At 36.8% G+C, this 15499-nt stretch overlaps 1 protein-coding gene across 1 annotated transcript in view; it reads left to right on the top strand.

Annotated features, from left to right (window-relative positions):
* Positions 1-8455, top strand: part of LOC100725614 (zinc finger protein 709-like) — a 42226-nt gene extending 33771 nt beyond the window's left edge. The window contains exons 2-4 of the mRNA XM_063233829.1: positions 4919-5045; positions 5247-5307; positions 5951-8455. Coding sequence (XP_063089899.1) covers positions 4919-5045; positions 5247-5307; positions 5951-8282 — 2520 coding nt within the window. The 3' untranslated portion in view covers positions 8283-8455. The remainder of the gene's footprint in view (positions 1-4918; positions 5046-5246; positions 5308-5950) is intronic.
* Positions 8456-15499: the final 7044 nt, after the last annotated feature.

The following is a 15499-nucleotide window of genomic DNA, read 5'->3' as shown; positions in this document are numbered from 1 at the left end:
GCTTTGTAGTATAACTTCAAGTCAGGGATTGTGATGCCTCCTGCCTTGCCTCTGCTGCTTAGAACTGTCCTTGCTATTCTAGGTCTCTTCTGGTTCCAGATGAATTTTAGGATTGATTTCTTGAGATCTATGAGGTATGTTGATGGTATTTTTATCGGGATTGCATTGAATCTGTATAAAAGTTTTGGGAGAATGGCCATTTTCACAATATTTATTCTTCCTATCCATGAGCAAGGGATGTCTTTCCATTTCCTGAGATCATCTTCAATTTCATTTTTCAATGTATTATAATTTTCCCTGTATAGGTCTTTCACTTCTTTCGTGAGAGTAATTCCTAAATATTTCATTTTCTTGGTTGCTAGTGTGAAGGGTGTGGCTTCTCTTATTTCTCTCTCTGTGATTTTGTTGTTATAAGAATGCTATTGATTTTTGAGTATTGATTTTGTATCCAGCCACATTGCTGAATTTATTTATTATATCTAGGAGTCTTTCAATGGAGTTTTGGGGGTCTTCTATGTACAGTATCATATCATCTGCAAATAGTGATAATTTAACTTCTTTTCCTATCTTTACGCCTTTTATTTTTCTTTTCATGTCTAATTGCTCTGGCTAGTATATCCAGTACTATATTAAATAGGAGCAGTGACAGGAGACATCCTTGTCTTGTGCCTGATTTTAAAGTAAAGGCTTTCAATTTTTGGCCGTTTAGTATAATACTGGCTGTTGGTTTGTCCTAAATGGCCTTTATTATGTTGAGGTAAAGACCATCTATTCCAATTTTCTGTAAGGTTCTTATCATAAATGAATGTTGTACCTTATCAAAAGCTTTTTCTGCATCTATAGAAATGATCATGTGATTCTTACCTTTGACTCTATTGATATAGTGGATTACATTTATGGATTTACGTATATTGACCCATCCCTGCATACCTGGGATGAATCCCACTTGGTCATGGTGTATAATCTTCTTGATAACTTGCTGCATCCTATTTGCCAATATTTTATTGAGGATCTTTGCATCTGTGTTCATTAGGGAGATTGGTCTGTAGTTCTCTTTTTCAGTTGGGTCTTTCTCAGGTTTTGGTACTAGAGTAATATTTGCTTCCAGGAATTACTTAGGAAGGATTGCTTCCCTTTCAATTTCATTGAAGAGTTTGAGGAGTGTTGGCATTAGGTCCTCTTTGTATTTCTTGTAGAATTCTGCAGTGAATCCATCTGGGCCTGGGCTCTTCTTTGTAGGTAATGACTTAATTACATTTTCGATTTCATGAATAGAAATTGGATTATTCAGCAGTTTTACTTCTTCTTGACCTAGCTTTGGTACTTCATATGCTTCTAGAAATCTGTCTATTTCTTCTGTGTTATCAAACCTTTGAGAGTAGAGGTTTTTGATATGTGTTGATGATCTTCTGTATTTCTATTGGGTCTGTAGTGATTTCACCTTTTTCATTCCTTATTGCATGAATTTGAGCTTTTTCTTCCCTTTTTTTAATAAGGTTGGCTAGGGGCTTATGAATTTTATTTATTCTTTTAAAGAACCAACTCTTTGATTCATTGATTCTTTGTATTGTTTTCTTAGTCTCTATTGCATTGATTTCTGCTCTGATTTTTATTATTTCCTCTCTTCTTTTGGCTTTGGGCTTGACTTGCTCTTCTTTTTCTAGCTGTTTGAGGTGTAGCATCAAGTTACTTGTTTGTATTTGTTCTGTTTTCCTGATGTGGGAACTCAGTGCAATAAATTTCCCTGTGAGGACAGCTTTCATTGCATCCCACAGATTCCAGTAAGTTGTATTTGTGTTTTCATTTGTTTGTAGGTATTGTTTAATTTCTTCTTTAATTTCCTCTGTGACCCACTGATTACTCAAGAGTGTGTTATTCACTTTCCATGTGTTTATGGGATTTTTGCAGTATCTTTTATCATTAATTACTAATTTCATAGTGCTATGATCTGATAACATGCAGGGGATGATTTCAACACTTTTGCATTTCTTTAAATATGTTCTGTGAGTTAATATATGGTCTATTTTAGAGAATGACCCATGTACTGCTGAGAAAAATGTGGATTCTGTTGTTGTTGGGTGGAATACTCTGTGTATGTCTATGAATTCCATTTGTTCACAGGTGTGATTCAGTTCTTTTGTCTCTTTGCTGATTTTCTGTCCTGTTGATCTGTCCATTGATGTCAATGGTGTGTTTTCATTTCTGATATTACTTGTTTTATATAACTGGTTGCTTTGGAATTTGGTGCATATATATTTAAGATAGTTATCTCCTCCTCTTGAAGTTTTCCCGTAACCAGTATGTAGTGACCTGCTTTGTCTCTTCTGATCATTATTGGTTTGAAGTTCACATTGTCTGCAAACAGAATAGCTACCCCTGCTTTTTGGGGGGTTCCTATTTTATGAAGTATTGTTTTCCATCCTTTGACTTTCAGTCTGTGAGTATCCTTTTGGGTTAGATGGGTTTATTGTAAACAGCATATGGTTGGATTTTGTTTCTTGATCCATTCTGCCAGTCTATTTCTTTTAATTAGTGCATTGAGACCATTTACATTAATGGCTATAACTGTTATCTATTGGTTTATTAGTGACATGTTATATTTCTGCTGTTGCATCTTTATCTTTCTGTTATATTTAATTGTCTTTGTTAAGTGATTTTTTCTTAAGTGTATCTAGACTGTCTTTCAGTATTCTTTGCAGGATTGGCTTGGTGATCATGAATTTCTTCAGCTGTTCTTTGTCAAGGACGTATCTTATTTCTCCACCAATTTTGAAGGACAGTTTTGCAGGGTACATCAGTCTAGGTTGGAAATCATTTTCCTTTAGGGTCTGAAATACTTCACTCCATGCTCTTCTTGCCTTTATTGTTTGTGTTGAGAAGTCTGCTGTGATTCTGATAGGTTTTCCTTTATAGGTGATCTGTCTTTTCTCTTTGACAGCTTTTAATATTCTATTTTCTCTTTGACAGCTTTTAATATTGTATTTGTTCAATTTCTGGAATGGTGATTATTATATGTCTGGGTGTAGTTTTATTTTGGTTATGACTATTTGGAGTTCTATATGCCTCATTGATCCTGATATCAGTTTCCAATTTCATGTTTGGGAAGTTTTCAGCAATTAATTCTCTACATATCCTTGACATCCTTTGCATTGTCTTCTTCTTTTTCATTTATCCCTATCAACCATATGTTGTTTTTCTTTGCGTCATCTTGCAGGTGTTGTATTGTTATTTCTTGATTTCTTGTTATTTTTAAAAGATCTTTCCTTTCCTGTTCACTGGCTGCAATCTTGTCTTTGAGGTCTGAAATTCTATCTTCGTATTCATTCAGGCAGTTATTACAACTTTCAATGTTGCTTTTGATTTTCTGTATATCTCTTTGCATCTGTTTTATATATTCTGTTTGTTTCTTATATTGTTCATCCAGAGATTCTATCCTTTTGTTTAGTTCCTCCAATTTTTTAGCTGTGTCTTCTTTAGATATGTTCAGCATCTCCTTCATTTCTTTCATTATTTCTTCTTTTAATCTGATAGATTATTTCTAGTTTGAATTCCTTCAAAGCTTCCTGGAGCTGCTTCTTTATTTCTGTTACTATTGTTTGAGGTGTTTCAAGTATATGGCATGTATTTTCTTCTATGTATATGGCTCCTAGGCTTTCTTGGGATGGGTTGGATGTTTGAGATTGCATTTTGGTCTTTCGTTTTGTCATTTTCCTATATTACTGTGTTTCAAGTGTTATTCCAGAGTTTCCCCTGGTCGTGTTGTAAATTATGTCCTGGACTCTTAGGACTCCTCTTGTAGTAACTCCCTCCTTGGGCAGTGGAGCCCCTGGATTAAAAGAGGCTTGCCAGGCTCCTCTCAGGTAAACCTAAAGCTTCCTCAATTTGCAGTTTCCCCTTCTGGTAGCAAAGCTCCCCTCCTCAGCGGGACTGCTCCTTCCTCCAGGCAGTGGCTGTAGTGCTGGTTTTCTCCGGATCATAAGAAGGTCACAGGCGAGGTCAGAGCAGTTTTCAGCAGCTCAGCCCAGCTCCCTCCTTCCGGCCAGCAGCTGTGGTGTGCTCCTTGGCCAGAGGAGGCTGCAGGCAGACCTGAGTCCCCGCCGCTGGGCTGGGCGCTCACCTTCCGGTCCCCAGCAGTGGTAGTATAGGCCCCGGGTGGGAGAGGCGGCAGCAGGGCTGGACCAGAGTCGCCTCCGCTCAGCTGGACACACACCTTCTGGTCTGTAGCTGGTAGTATGGGCCCCAGGTGGGACAGGCGGCAGCAGGGCCGGCCTCCGCTCGGATGGACGCTCACCTTCCGGTCCCCAGCAGTGGTAGTATGGGCCCCGGGTGAGAAAGGCGGCAGCAGGGCTGGACCAGAATCGCCTCCACTCAGCTGGACACGCACCTTCTGGTCCCCAGAGGTGATAGTATGGGCCCCAGGTAGGAGAGGCGGCAGCAGGGCCGGCCTCCGCTCGGCTGGATGAGCACCTTCCAGTCCCCAGTGGTGGTAGTTGCAGTGACCATTTTGAAAAGCATTCTTGGTGGCTTCTTTCTCTCCGTAAGTTTCTGAATTAGAGATTAGTTGTGTGTTGTATAACTTTTATTGGACTGCAGAATCTAACGCTGATAATTTTTCAAGCTGCAGGTATGTCCATTGCTTTTTGAAATAAGCCACCATGAAGCAGGTTTTTTTGTTGTTCTGTTTCATTTTTTTAGCCAGAATCTCATGATGTAGATCACGCTGACCTTGAACTCACTCTGTAGCTCACAATGGTCCTGAAGTCATGATGATCTTCTTGTCTCAGCCTCCTGAGTACTGGGATTACAGACATGCACCTCCACACTTTGCTTTCAGTTACAATTTTTTGTGAGATGGGTTCACATAGTCCAGGTTGTTAGTCTCGATTTTCTTTTAAGAAATATATGTATGATCCTCTAGGAGTCAGTGACCTTTGAGGATGTGACTGTGAGCTTCACCAGTGAGGAATGGACTTTGCTAAATGCATTGCAAAAGAAGCTTTACAGAGATGTGATGGAGGAAACCTTTCAGAACATTGTGATTATAGGTAAGAATAAAATCTCTTTCTTATTGATACATTCAGAAGAGATTGTTTTGTGCTCTTCAGTGCAGTTTCATTAAATAGAATGTGCAAACAATTATAAAAATTAATCTGGCCTGCTTATATTATATCAAGAATCCAATTGGCATGTGTTAATTTTTATGTAATAATGTAGTGACTACTTTTACTTCTGTGTCTATAATCCAGAGAGACTCTGGGAAAACCGGAAAGTGGAAGAAGACTGCAATAACTATTGCAGAAATATAAGGTAATTTGCACTTTCTAGAAAAATATATACTCCTTAACACAACACAGTAGGAGACACACAAAAATCAAAAAACCAATACATCTTTAAATTTAATTAATTTCACCAATACTCTCCAAAACTATATGCAACTTGAGTTGTACAGTCTGAAAACCAAACACAAAAATATTCCAACATAACAAATGCAAATACAAGTAAAATCATACAAATGACACTATCAGATTTGTAATATAAAAAATGTTCCTTTATCGTCAACGTCATAAATATGTATGACATTGCCTTTAGGTATTTTGTATATCTGTAGTTGAGAGGTAATAGATAAAGGAAAGTGATATTTTAGAGATGGGGAAGATAAATGGCATAAGAGAAGAACATGAAGGTTGAATACGAAATGGTATTAAAATTAATCAATATTTATTATACATAAGTTACTCAAAATAAAACTACAATTAGCGTATTATAAAATGTACCAACTGAAAATATCTGAAAAACATACCACTTTTTAAGGAAAAGCTTTCTCCAAAGATCCCATTTTGTATTCTTTTAACTTATTATCAAATTTCTTAGCATGTATTTAAAAAGCTTGTGCTCTATTAAATCATTGATATGGAGAGCCATTTTATATTGTCCTCTTTATCTTTTACAGAAATGAAAACATTGAGAAATGCCATCAATATAAAGGTTGGAATCAGCATAAAGAATGCTTCCTCTGCAATCTAGATGCTAATGTCTATAAGAAATCATGTGGTTTAAAACCAATTGAAAGTCTTTCTTTTAGAAAGCTTCAGATTGGGCCTTTTTCAATAAACATGCCAATCAGAGCTCACAGTGGGGTAAAGCCAGATGAATATTTTGAACTTAAAGGGAAGCTGTTTAAATGTAATGAAAATAGAAAAAACTGTGATGATTTGCAATGCTTTCAGAATCATGCAAGGACAGAGGCTGGCAAGAAACCATGTGAACATGATCAGTGTGAGAAATCCTGCTCTGGTCTTAGTGAAAGAACTCATCTTAGAGACAACATGTTTGTATGTCCAAAAAACTTTAATGTCTCCAGCAAACCCAGTGATGTTCAGATCTATCAGACAAACCGCAGTGAGGATATACCCTCTGCATGTAAGCAATGTGGGAAAGCTTTTAGCACAAATAGTATTTCTCAACAAGATGAAACAGTTCACATGGAGGAGAAAAAGTATGTAAGTAAGGAATGTGGGAAAGGTTTCAGTACACAGGAGCATTGTAAGAGACATGAAAGAACTCACATTGGTGAGAAACCTTATGTATGTAAGCAATGTGGGAAAACTTTTAGTATACAGAGGAATTGTAAAAGACATGAAAGAGCTCACACTGGTGAGAAACCTTATGTATGTAAGCAATGTGGAAAAGCTTTTAGTAAACAGGACCATTGTAAAAGACATGAAAGAACTCACACTGGCGAGAAACCTTATGTATGTAAACAATGTGGAAAAGCTTTCACCACACAGAGTTATTGTAAAATACATGAAAGATCTCACACTGGTGAAAAACCTTATGTATGTAGGCAATGTGGGAAAGCTTTCACCACACAAAGTTCTTGTAAATTACATGAAAGATCTCACACTGGTGAGAAACCTTATGTATGTAAGCAGTGTGGGAAAGCTTTCAGCACACAGAGTTATGGTAAACTACATGAAAGATCACACACTGGTGGGAAACCTTATGTATGTAAGCAATGTGGAAAAGCTTTCAGCACACAGAGTTATGGTAAACGACATGAAAGTTCTCACACTGGTGAGAATCGTTATGTATGTAAGCATTGTGGGAAAGCTTTCAGCACACAGAGTTATTGTAAACTACATGAAAGGTCTCACAGTGTTGAGAAACCTTATGTATGTAAGCAATGTGGGAAAGCTTTCAGCACACAGAGTTATTGTAAACTACATGAAAAATCTCACACTGGTGAGAAAACATATGCATGTAAGCAGTGTGGGAAAGCTTTCATTGAACAGAGATATTGTAAAGTACATGAAAGGTCTCACACTGGTGAGAAACCTTATGTGTGTAAGCATTGTGGGAAAGCTTTCATCGAACAGAGATATTGTAAAGTACATGAAAGGTCTCACACTGGTGAGAAACCTTATGTATGTAAGCAATGTGGGAAAGCTTTCACCACACAGAGTTATTGTAAAGTACATGAAAGATCTCACACTGGTGAGAAACCTTATGTATGTAAGCAGTGTGGGAAAGCTTTTAGTACACAGGTGTGTTGTAAAAGACATGAAAGAGCTCACACCGGTGAGAAACCTTATGTATGTAAGCAGTGTGGGAAAGCTTTTAGTACACAGGTATGTTATAAAAGACATGAAAGATCTCACACTGGTGAGAAACCTTATGCATGTAAGCAATGTGGGAAGGCTTTCAGTATACAGAGGAATTGTAAAAGACATGAAAGAATTCACACTGGTGAAAAACCTTTTGTATGTAAGCAATGTGGAAAAGCTTTCATTACAAAGAAGAATTGTAAAGTACATGAAACATCTCACACTGGTGAGAAACCTTATGTATGTAAGCAGTGTGGGAAAGCTTTCACGACACAGAGTTACTGTAATGTACATGAAAGATCTCACACTGGTGAGAAACCTTATGTATGTAAGCAGTGTGGGAAAGCTTTCACCACAAAGAATTATTGTAAAGTACATGAAAGATCTCACACTGGTGAGAAGCCTTATGTGTGTAAGCATTGTGGGAAAGTTTTCAGCACACAGAGTTATTTTAAAGTACATGAAAGTTCTCACACTGGTGAGAAACCTTATGTATGTAAGCATTGTGGGAAAAATTTCAGTACACAGGACTATTGTAAACTCCATGAAAAATCTCATACTCATGAGAAGTCTTATAAATGTAAGCAATGTGGGAAAGGGTTTAACACAAGCCAGGATTGTGAAATACATGAAAGAAATCACACTGGAGAGAAACCCTGTGAATGTAAGGAATATTGAGACAGCTTTCAGCAGTAACAGTAATTGTCAAAGACATGAAAAGTCTCATAATGGAGGGAAACTATACATGTGTGTAAGTTGGTAAAGCTTTTAGTACACAAAGTTATTGTTAAATACGTGAAAGAATCCACACTGTAAAAACCTTATGTATAATAAACAAATTCAGCAATGTATTTGGATATAAAATCAGTACTCAAAAATGGATAGCATTTCTGTACACTAACAACAAAACCACAGAGAGAGAGATAAGATAAGCCACACCCTTCACACAAACAACCAAAAAATGAAATATTAAGAATTGTTCTCATGAAAACAGTGAAACATCTATATAGGGAAAATTATAATAAACTAAAAAGAGAAATCGAAGAGAATCTCAGAAAATGGAAAGACATCCCTTGTTTATAGATAGGAAGAATAAATAGTGTGAAAGTGGCCAATCTCCCAAAACTGTTATACAGATTCAATGTGATCTCAGTAAAAATACAATGAACATACATCATACATCTAGAGAAATCACTCCTAAAATTCATCTAGAACCAGAAGAGACCTAGAATAACAAAGACAATTCTAAGCAGCAAAGACAAGGCAGAAGGCATCACAATCCCTGACTTGAAGTTATACTACAAAGCAACTGTAGTAAAACCAACATGGTACTGGAATCAAAACAGAGCAAAAGATCAATGGAATAGATTAAAATAACACACTCAACCACCTTATCTTTGATAAAGGGGCCAAACATGTCAACTTGAAAAACAACAGTCTCTTTAATAAATGGTGTTGGGAAAACTGGCTCTCCATATACTGAAAACTAAAACTAGACCCATGCCTATCACCATGTACTAAATTAAAAGCTAAATGGATCAAAGATCTGAATATAAAAAAACAGAAACACTAAATCTATTGGAAGACAAATTGGGTAAAAATTTGAAGACATAGGGGTAGATAGAGAATTCAAGAACAGGAATCAAACTGCACGGGAAATATTTCCCATAGTCAACAACTGGGATCATGTCTTATTAAAAAGTTTCTGCATATCAAAAGAAATCTCTAGAATAGTGAAGAGAAAGTGTTCAAACTGGGAAACAATCTTAGTGAACTGCTCCTCAGACAAAGGACTTCTGTCTAAAACATATAAAGAACTAAAAAAAGTCAGACCCCCAAAATTCAAAGCTCCAATCCAAAAATGGGCATCTGATATGAATACACAATTCTCAGATGAAGAAATACAAATGGCAAATAAATACATGAAAAAATGTTTATCATCATTACTCATTAAAGAAATGCAAATTCATACCACACTGAGATTTCATCTCACTCCAGAAAGAATGGCCAGGATCAAGAAAACTACAACAACAAATGCTGGAGAGGCTGTGGTGTAAAAGGAATTCTCCTGCACTGTTGGTGGGAGTGTAGACTGGTGCAAACATTGTGGAGGTCAGTCTGGAGATTTCTCAGAAAACTAGGATTGGAAGTCCCATTTGTTCCAGCTATTCCACTTTTAGGCATATTCCCAGAAGAACTGAAAACATCATACCATAGTGACATTTGTGCACCCATGTTTATAGCAGTATAATTTGTAATAGCCAGATCTTGGACACAACATAAATGTCCATCAACTGAGAATGGATAAAAAAATTGTGGTATTTTTTACAATTTTGTCTTAGTTACTTTTTACTCATCACTGAGACAATACCTGAAGCCCAAAGTTGGGAAAGGAAAGGTTTATTTCTTACAGTTTTGGGAGATTTCAATCCATACTCAGTTGGCTCCAAGGCAGATGGGCATAGCTGGGCCACAGTTCCTGGTGGCTGCAAACAGCAAGGCTGAAACTGGCAAAAGAGCCAGACACCCTTTCTTTCTACCATTGCATCACATCCTGCTCCACCCCTATGTGGGTGTAGCACTGACACTATCAATCCAGATAGACAATGAACCAATCAAGAATGCACAATGCAAACTTGTGAGGCCTGGGGGACACAGACATAAACCATGACAAATGGAGTACTACTCAGCTATAAAGAACGATTACATTTAGATTTTTTTTAAATTTTATTTAAGGAGAAAAGAAAAAAAACAGTGAAAGGGTACAAGTTATACAGATTTACAGAAAAAAATGAACAGTAGGAAATCACTAGTTAATGGATTACATATTGCCATCTTAAAAATAATTGTTCAAGTCACAAAATTAAAGCTTGTAGAGTGGACATTCCAACAATGATACTGCAAACAGTTCTGTTCAATGATCCAATAAAACTCTGTGATATCATTTTCTATCTTATACACTTAAATATACATGCAGTTATATAGTTTGAGCACTTTCTTTCCCTCTCTTTTGTACAATGACTATTACACAGTTTGGGTTTCATTGCTCCCACGGTTCTTATTGCTTTTTTGGAAGAGATTAAAACCAAATGTGACATAACAACAGAATCGGTCAAGTCAAAAGGGTAGAAATAATAATGTAAAAACATAATACAAGGTGGTCAACAATGGTTACCATAATGCCTCCCGCTATCTCTAATAGAATTGCCTATATCATTAGTTATAATACAATTGAACAAAACCGACAAAACCAAAACATTGGAGACATTGTAGGTCTTCAGAAGTAGATAAAAGTCAATGAGAATGGGCGTTATAATGAATCTCATTATCTTCACAGCTGATGCCTAAACTTTCGAACCTGATACTATCCAGCAAAACATCAGTCAAGAACAAGATGGTGAGAGTAATACAGGGCTTCAAATCGAGATAATAGAAAGTCAAAGTGGGTTACTATAATATATCCTGCTATTTTTTCCCTTTAATTAAACGGATAAAAATAAAAAAGTAAATAATGGAGTGGAGATTGAGATAAAAGAGGGCATAACAGCAAAACAGCGCAGATCAAAACATAACCATTTAAGCAGAATAGTGTTCCACCACCAGATAATCCCGACCCAAAAGTAATTACCATATTGACTCTTTCCTTGAAATCCTTGAGTACAACTTCGAATACTGTAGCATTGAGTATATCAAAACAATGTAAAACTATTTAAGAGAATGACAGCATTACAGAGTGTTTAGAATCGACTAACAGAAAATGAACAATGGTTTCTGTATAATCTCCTTGTCTTTAAAAGGTTTTTGCTTATACTATCATACATAATAAGATCCAATAAGATACAACCTATTTAGACCATTGGAGACAGAAGAACAAAAGCTAGATGAGACTTCAAAACAAGATGATACTAAATCAGTATTACCTATTAAGATGTCATTTTCTCCAAAATAGCTGTTCCCATCATCCAATCTCCTCTGTCTCATTTCTGTTGAGCTCTTTTTCTGTCAGTAGCTGTCAGTTTGTCTTCTTCATTTTGTTCTCTGCTCCATTCATTGTGGCCTCCCCGCCACTATTTCTGGGTTCTTTGTATTTTTCTTTTTTTAGAATATCCTGCAATACTTTCTGTAGAGTTGAATTGGTGGTTGCAAATTCCCCCAGTTCCTCTTTATCTGGAAGCACCTTGTTTTTCCATCAATTTCCAGGGACAGTTGTGCAGTATATCTCAATCTTGGCTGGAGATTATTATCTTTCAAAGCTTGAATTATTTCCCCCCACGCTCTTCGTGATTTGATGGTTTGTGCAGAGAAATCTGCTGTAATTCTGATGGGTGTTCCCTTGTAAGTGGTCTGTTTCTTGTCTCTGACAGCTTTTAATATTCTGTTCTTGTATTAAATTTCTGGAATTTTTATTATTATATGCCTGGGTGTTGCTCTGTTTGGGTTGTAGGTAGCTGGGGTCCTGTATGCCTCATACATCTGAGTATCTTTACCTTTTGCTAAATTAGGAAAATTCTCCTGGATTATTTCTGTGAGTAGCTTTTGTAGTTCACTTGTTTGTGTCCCTACTTCTTTTATGTTCTTAATCCTTAAATTATGGCTCCTCTTATCATCTTCTTGTCTTTGTATTATTGCTGTTTGTTTCTTTGTTATTTTTAAGAAGTTTTTCATTTCATTCTCCCATATTACAAGTCTGCCCTCCAGTTCAGATAGTCTGTCCTTAGTTTCTTTCAAGCTGTTATGCCAGTCTTGGATAGACTTCTTAGTTTCTTGGTAGTCCCTTTGAACCTGCTTCACGTACTCTATGCTTTCTCTGTTTTCTCCATCAAACAATTCTCCCCTCTTTTTCTGTTCTTCCATTCCACTATCTATTTTTTCCTGGGTGGTGCTTAGCATTTCTCTAACTATTCTGCATACTTCTAGCTTCAGGTCGTTCTAGCTTCATTCCTGAATTGGTCTATGAGGCTCTCTATATGGCGCTTTATGTCTATTGGTGCGGTGTCCGCTATTGCCTGATTCTCAGAATTGGGGGCCGAGGAGCCCTTCTTGTTGCTGCCTCTTCCCATATTCTCCGTTCCTTATATATGCAAGCTTACATAGGAGACCCAGCTTCTCTCCCTGTCAGCCACAGCCTGATCGAATTGCTCTGGTTAGGTGTTCCCACCCACCTCAGCACACCAGGAAGTTGCAGATCAGGCAGCCTACGTGGGGCCCGCCCCTCCCAGCCACCCTCAGGCTCTGGGATCTGGGTTGGGCCAGCCTACCGGGTCCGCCAGCAGCCTCACGCAGGCCAGGCACTTTTCACCAATCCCATCTGAGAGGGGGATGTGTGGCTGGAGTCGCCACCGCGCCCTGCTCCCGCAGGACTGCCCCGGCCCAGAAAGTCCTCCGCTGGAGTCACACTGTGGTAGAGTGTCAGTTTCTCTCACTCACCTCACCACAAGTCAGTGTACGCCTCCCTGCCCGTCCTGTTTTCGACTCCGTTCGCAGACTCCCATTCTCAGAGCTCCCGTACGTCTCTCTCCTTGCTGAGCTGATGTAGAGGCAGCCAGCCGCCGCGCGGCGAGAAACCCAAATTGCGGCTTCCAATGGCACGGGGTCCAGCCTCCACACCAAGGCTTTTCTGTTCCTGTTTTAGCGCCAGGACTGCATTCCAAGTTGGTTTCTCTCAGCCCAGTTCATTCCTGAGTCAGCAGAGCATATCTCCACCGACTTATGTCTCCTTAGTCCACACCATTCCTGACTTCTGAACCAAGCCTTTCAGAGAGCCTCCATAGTATCTGCTATCTATCCGCCATGTTCCACATTTAGATATTTATAAATGACACAGCTTGAGACTATTTTCATAAGCAAAGTAAGTCAAATTCACATGTATAAATACCAAATAGTTTCCCTAGTGTAAGAAATGGTAAGAATACACAAATGTATGTGGTAATGATGCTTCCCCATTATATTGCTTTGTAGCTTTATAATGTTTTCATTCATTAATTGGAATGGTTTCATTCTGGGTTGTTTGATTTTATTGCCTGTGATTGTATGAACAGTTATTTTGAAGAAAACAACACATTACAATAGCTAGTGATGATTTAATATCATCTAGTTTTGAAGTCTCTCCAAGCTTTTGTTCTTCTGACTCCATCAGTTTTATCATGTTGTATCTTACTGGATTTCATTATATGTGATAGTATAAACAAAATTTTTATAGACAAGGAGATAATATGGAAACCATTGTTCATTTTCTGTTGGTTCTTAATACCCTGTAATATTTTCATTCTCTTGAGTGATTTTACACTGTCTTTGTATATTTGATACTATAGTATATGAAGGTATACTCAAATATTTCAAGGAAACAGACACTATGGTAGCCACTGTTATGTTGGGTTGTCTTGTGATGAAGCACTATGTTGCTTAAATTGTTCTGTTCTGACCTGTGTTGTTATGTCCTCTTTTATCTTAATCTTTTTTAAATAAAAATTAAAAACAAACCCTATATATACAAGCAATGTAGAAAGAGATTTTCTAAGTCTTAATTACATGCACGTTATGAAGCTAATTGAAGAGAAGCCCTATGTCCATAAACAATGTGGAAGAAGGTTCAGTGCACACAAGTTAAGTACATGACTATAAATATTTTATATCAAATCACAAAGCATCATGAGAAGAAAATATTTATTTAAGCCAATTTGGAAAACTCCATAAAGATGTTTCATTTAGTGAAATTCTGCAGAAATAAGATAAAGCATTTTATGTCAGTGTTCCCTCACAGATATCCCAAAGAAAACAAATCCGAGATGAAGATATGAGAATATACATTGTGTGGTTTTTAATACATCACATATATAGATTATCTATGTGCAGCGTTTAAAAATATTGAGTTCCCAAAATGAGGTGTTTTTATCTGAGTGTCTGAGCTTAGTCCATAATGTCTTTCTATTTTTAAAATCTTTATTTTTTTATTTAAAGAGAAAAAAAGAAGAAATAAAATTTAAAAAAACAAAGCAGTAAAAGGGTACAAATAATACAGAATTTCAAGGAAAAAATACAGTAAGATATCACTAGTTAATAGGTTACATGTTGTCATCTTTGAAATAGTTGTCCAAATTATAAAATTAAAGCATGTAAAGTGAACATTCATACAATGAGATTTGCAGACAGTGCTGATCAATGATCCAACAAAAGTTCAGTAATAAGTCCATAATATCTTAATGAAGCATGGCTGACCCAAATATATTTTTTACTTTCAAGTATCATTTATGTTTCATGCTGTTTTTATTTTATCCTTAATATTGGGAAAAATAGGCCTTTAAAAATCTTACTTTTGTAATTTTTGTTATTAGAATTTTGCACTATTTTGTTTTTGTGTGTGTGTGTTTTGGTTTTCTATATTCTGTGTAACAAGGAATATTTTTAATTTGATGCTATATTTTCTACTGATACCTATTTTCAAAGACATGTCAACATGAGTTTTTGACAATTGTGTTACACAACTTGTAGATTAGCAAATTTTGTTTTTCATATGACATGACAAGATTCCTGCTTTTACACCAACAGAAGTGTATATTGTGTCATGTACATATGTTGCATCCTTTTCTTTCAATACATTCATTTCCATAGTTTTATTTTTTCTCATAAATTTTTTATGTTTACATTGCAATGCCTTAATTTGCATTTTTAAACACAGATACTGAACATAGACTATATTGCTCAGTGTTTTTCATTGCCAGAATCCCACTATTGTAGAATTCAAGATATCAGACCTCAGAGATTGTACTTCAGAACCTGGCTGGGGGCAATCAAGGGCATGGAAACAATAGGCAAATTATAACAGTGTTGAAAAAAGACAGAACTTAGGAACCCAGTAAGAGCAAGATGACATAAACTCTTCACAGTACATAGCTTTC

This window comes from Cavia porcellus, unplaced genomic scaffold, assembly GCF_034190915.1.
Source record: "Cavia porcellus strain 051 isolate PalLab524CR breed Dunkin Hartley unplaced genomic scaffold, mCavPor4.1 scaffold_23, whole genome shotgun sequence".
In the NCBI taxonomy this organism is placed as follows: Eukaryota; Metazoa; Chordata; class Mammalia; order Rodentia; family Caviidae; genus Cavia; species Cavia porcellus.
Note: the sequence above shows the minus strand (reverse complement) of the source record. Positions and strands in the feature narration are given on the sequence as shown.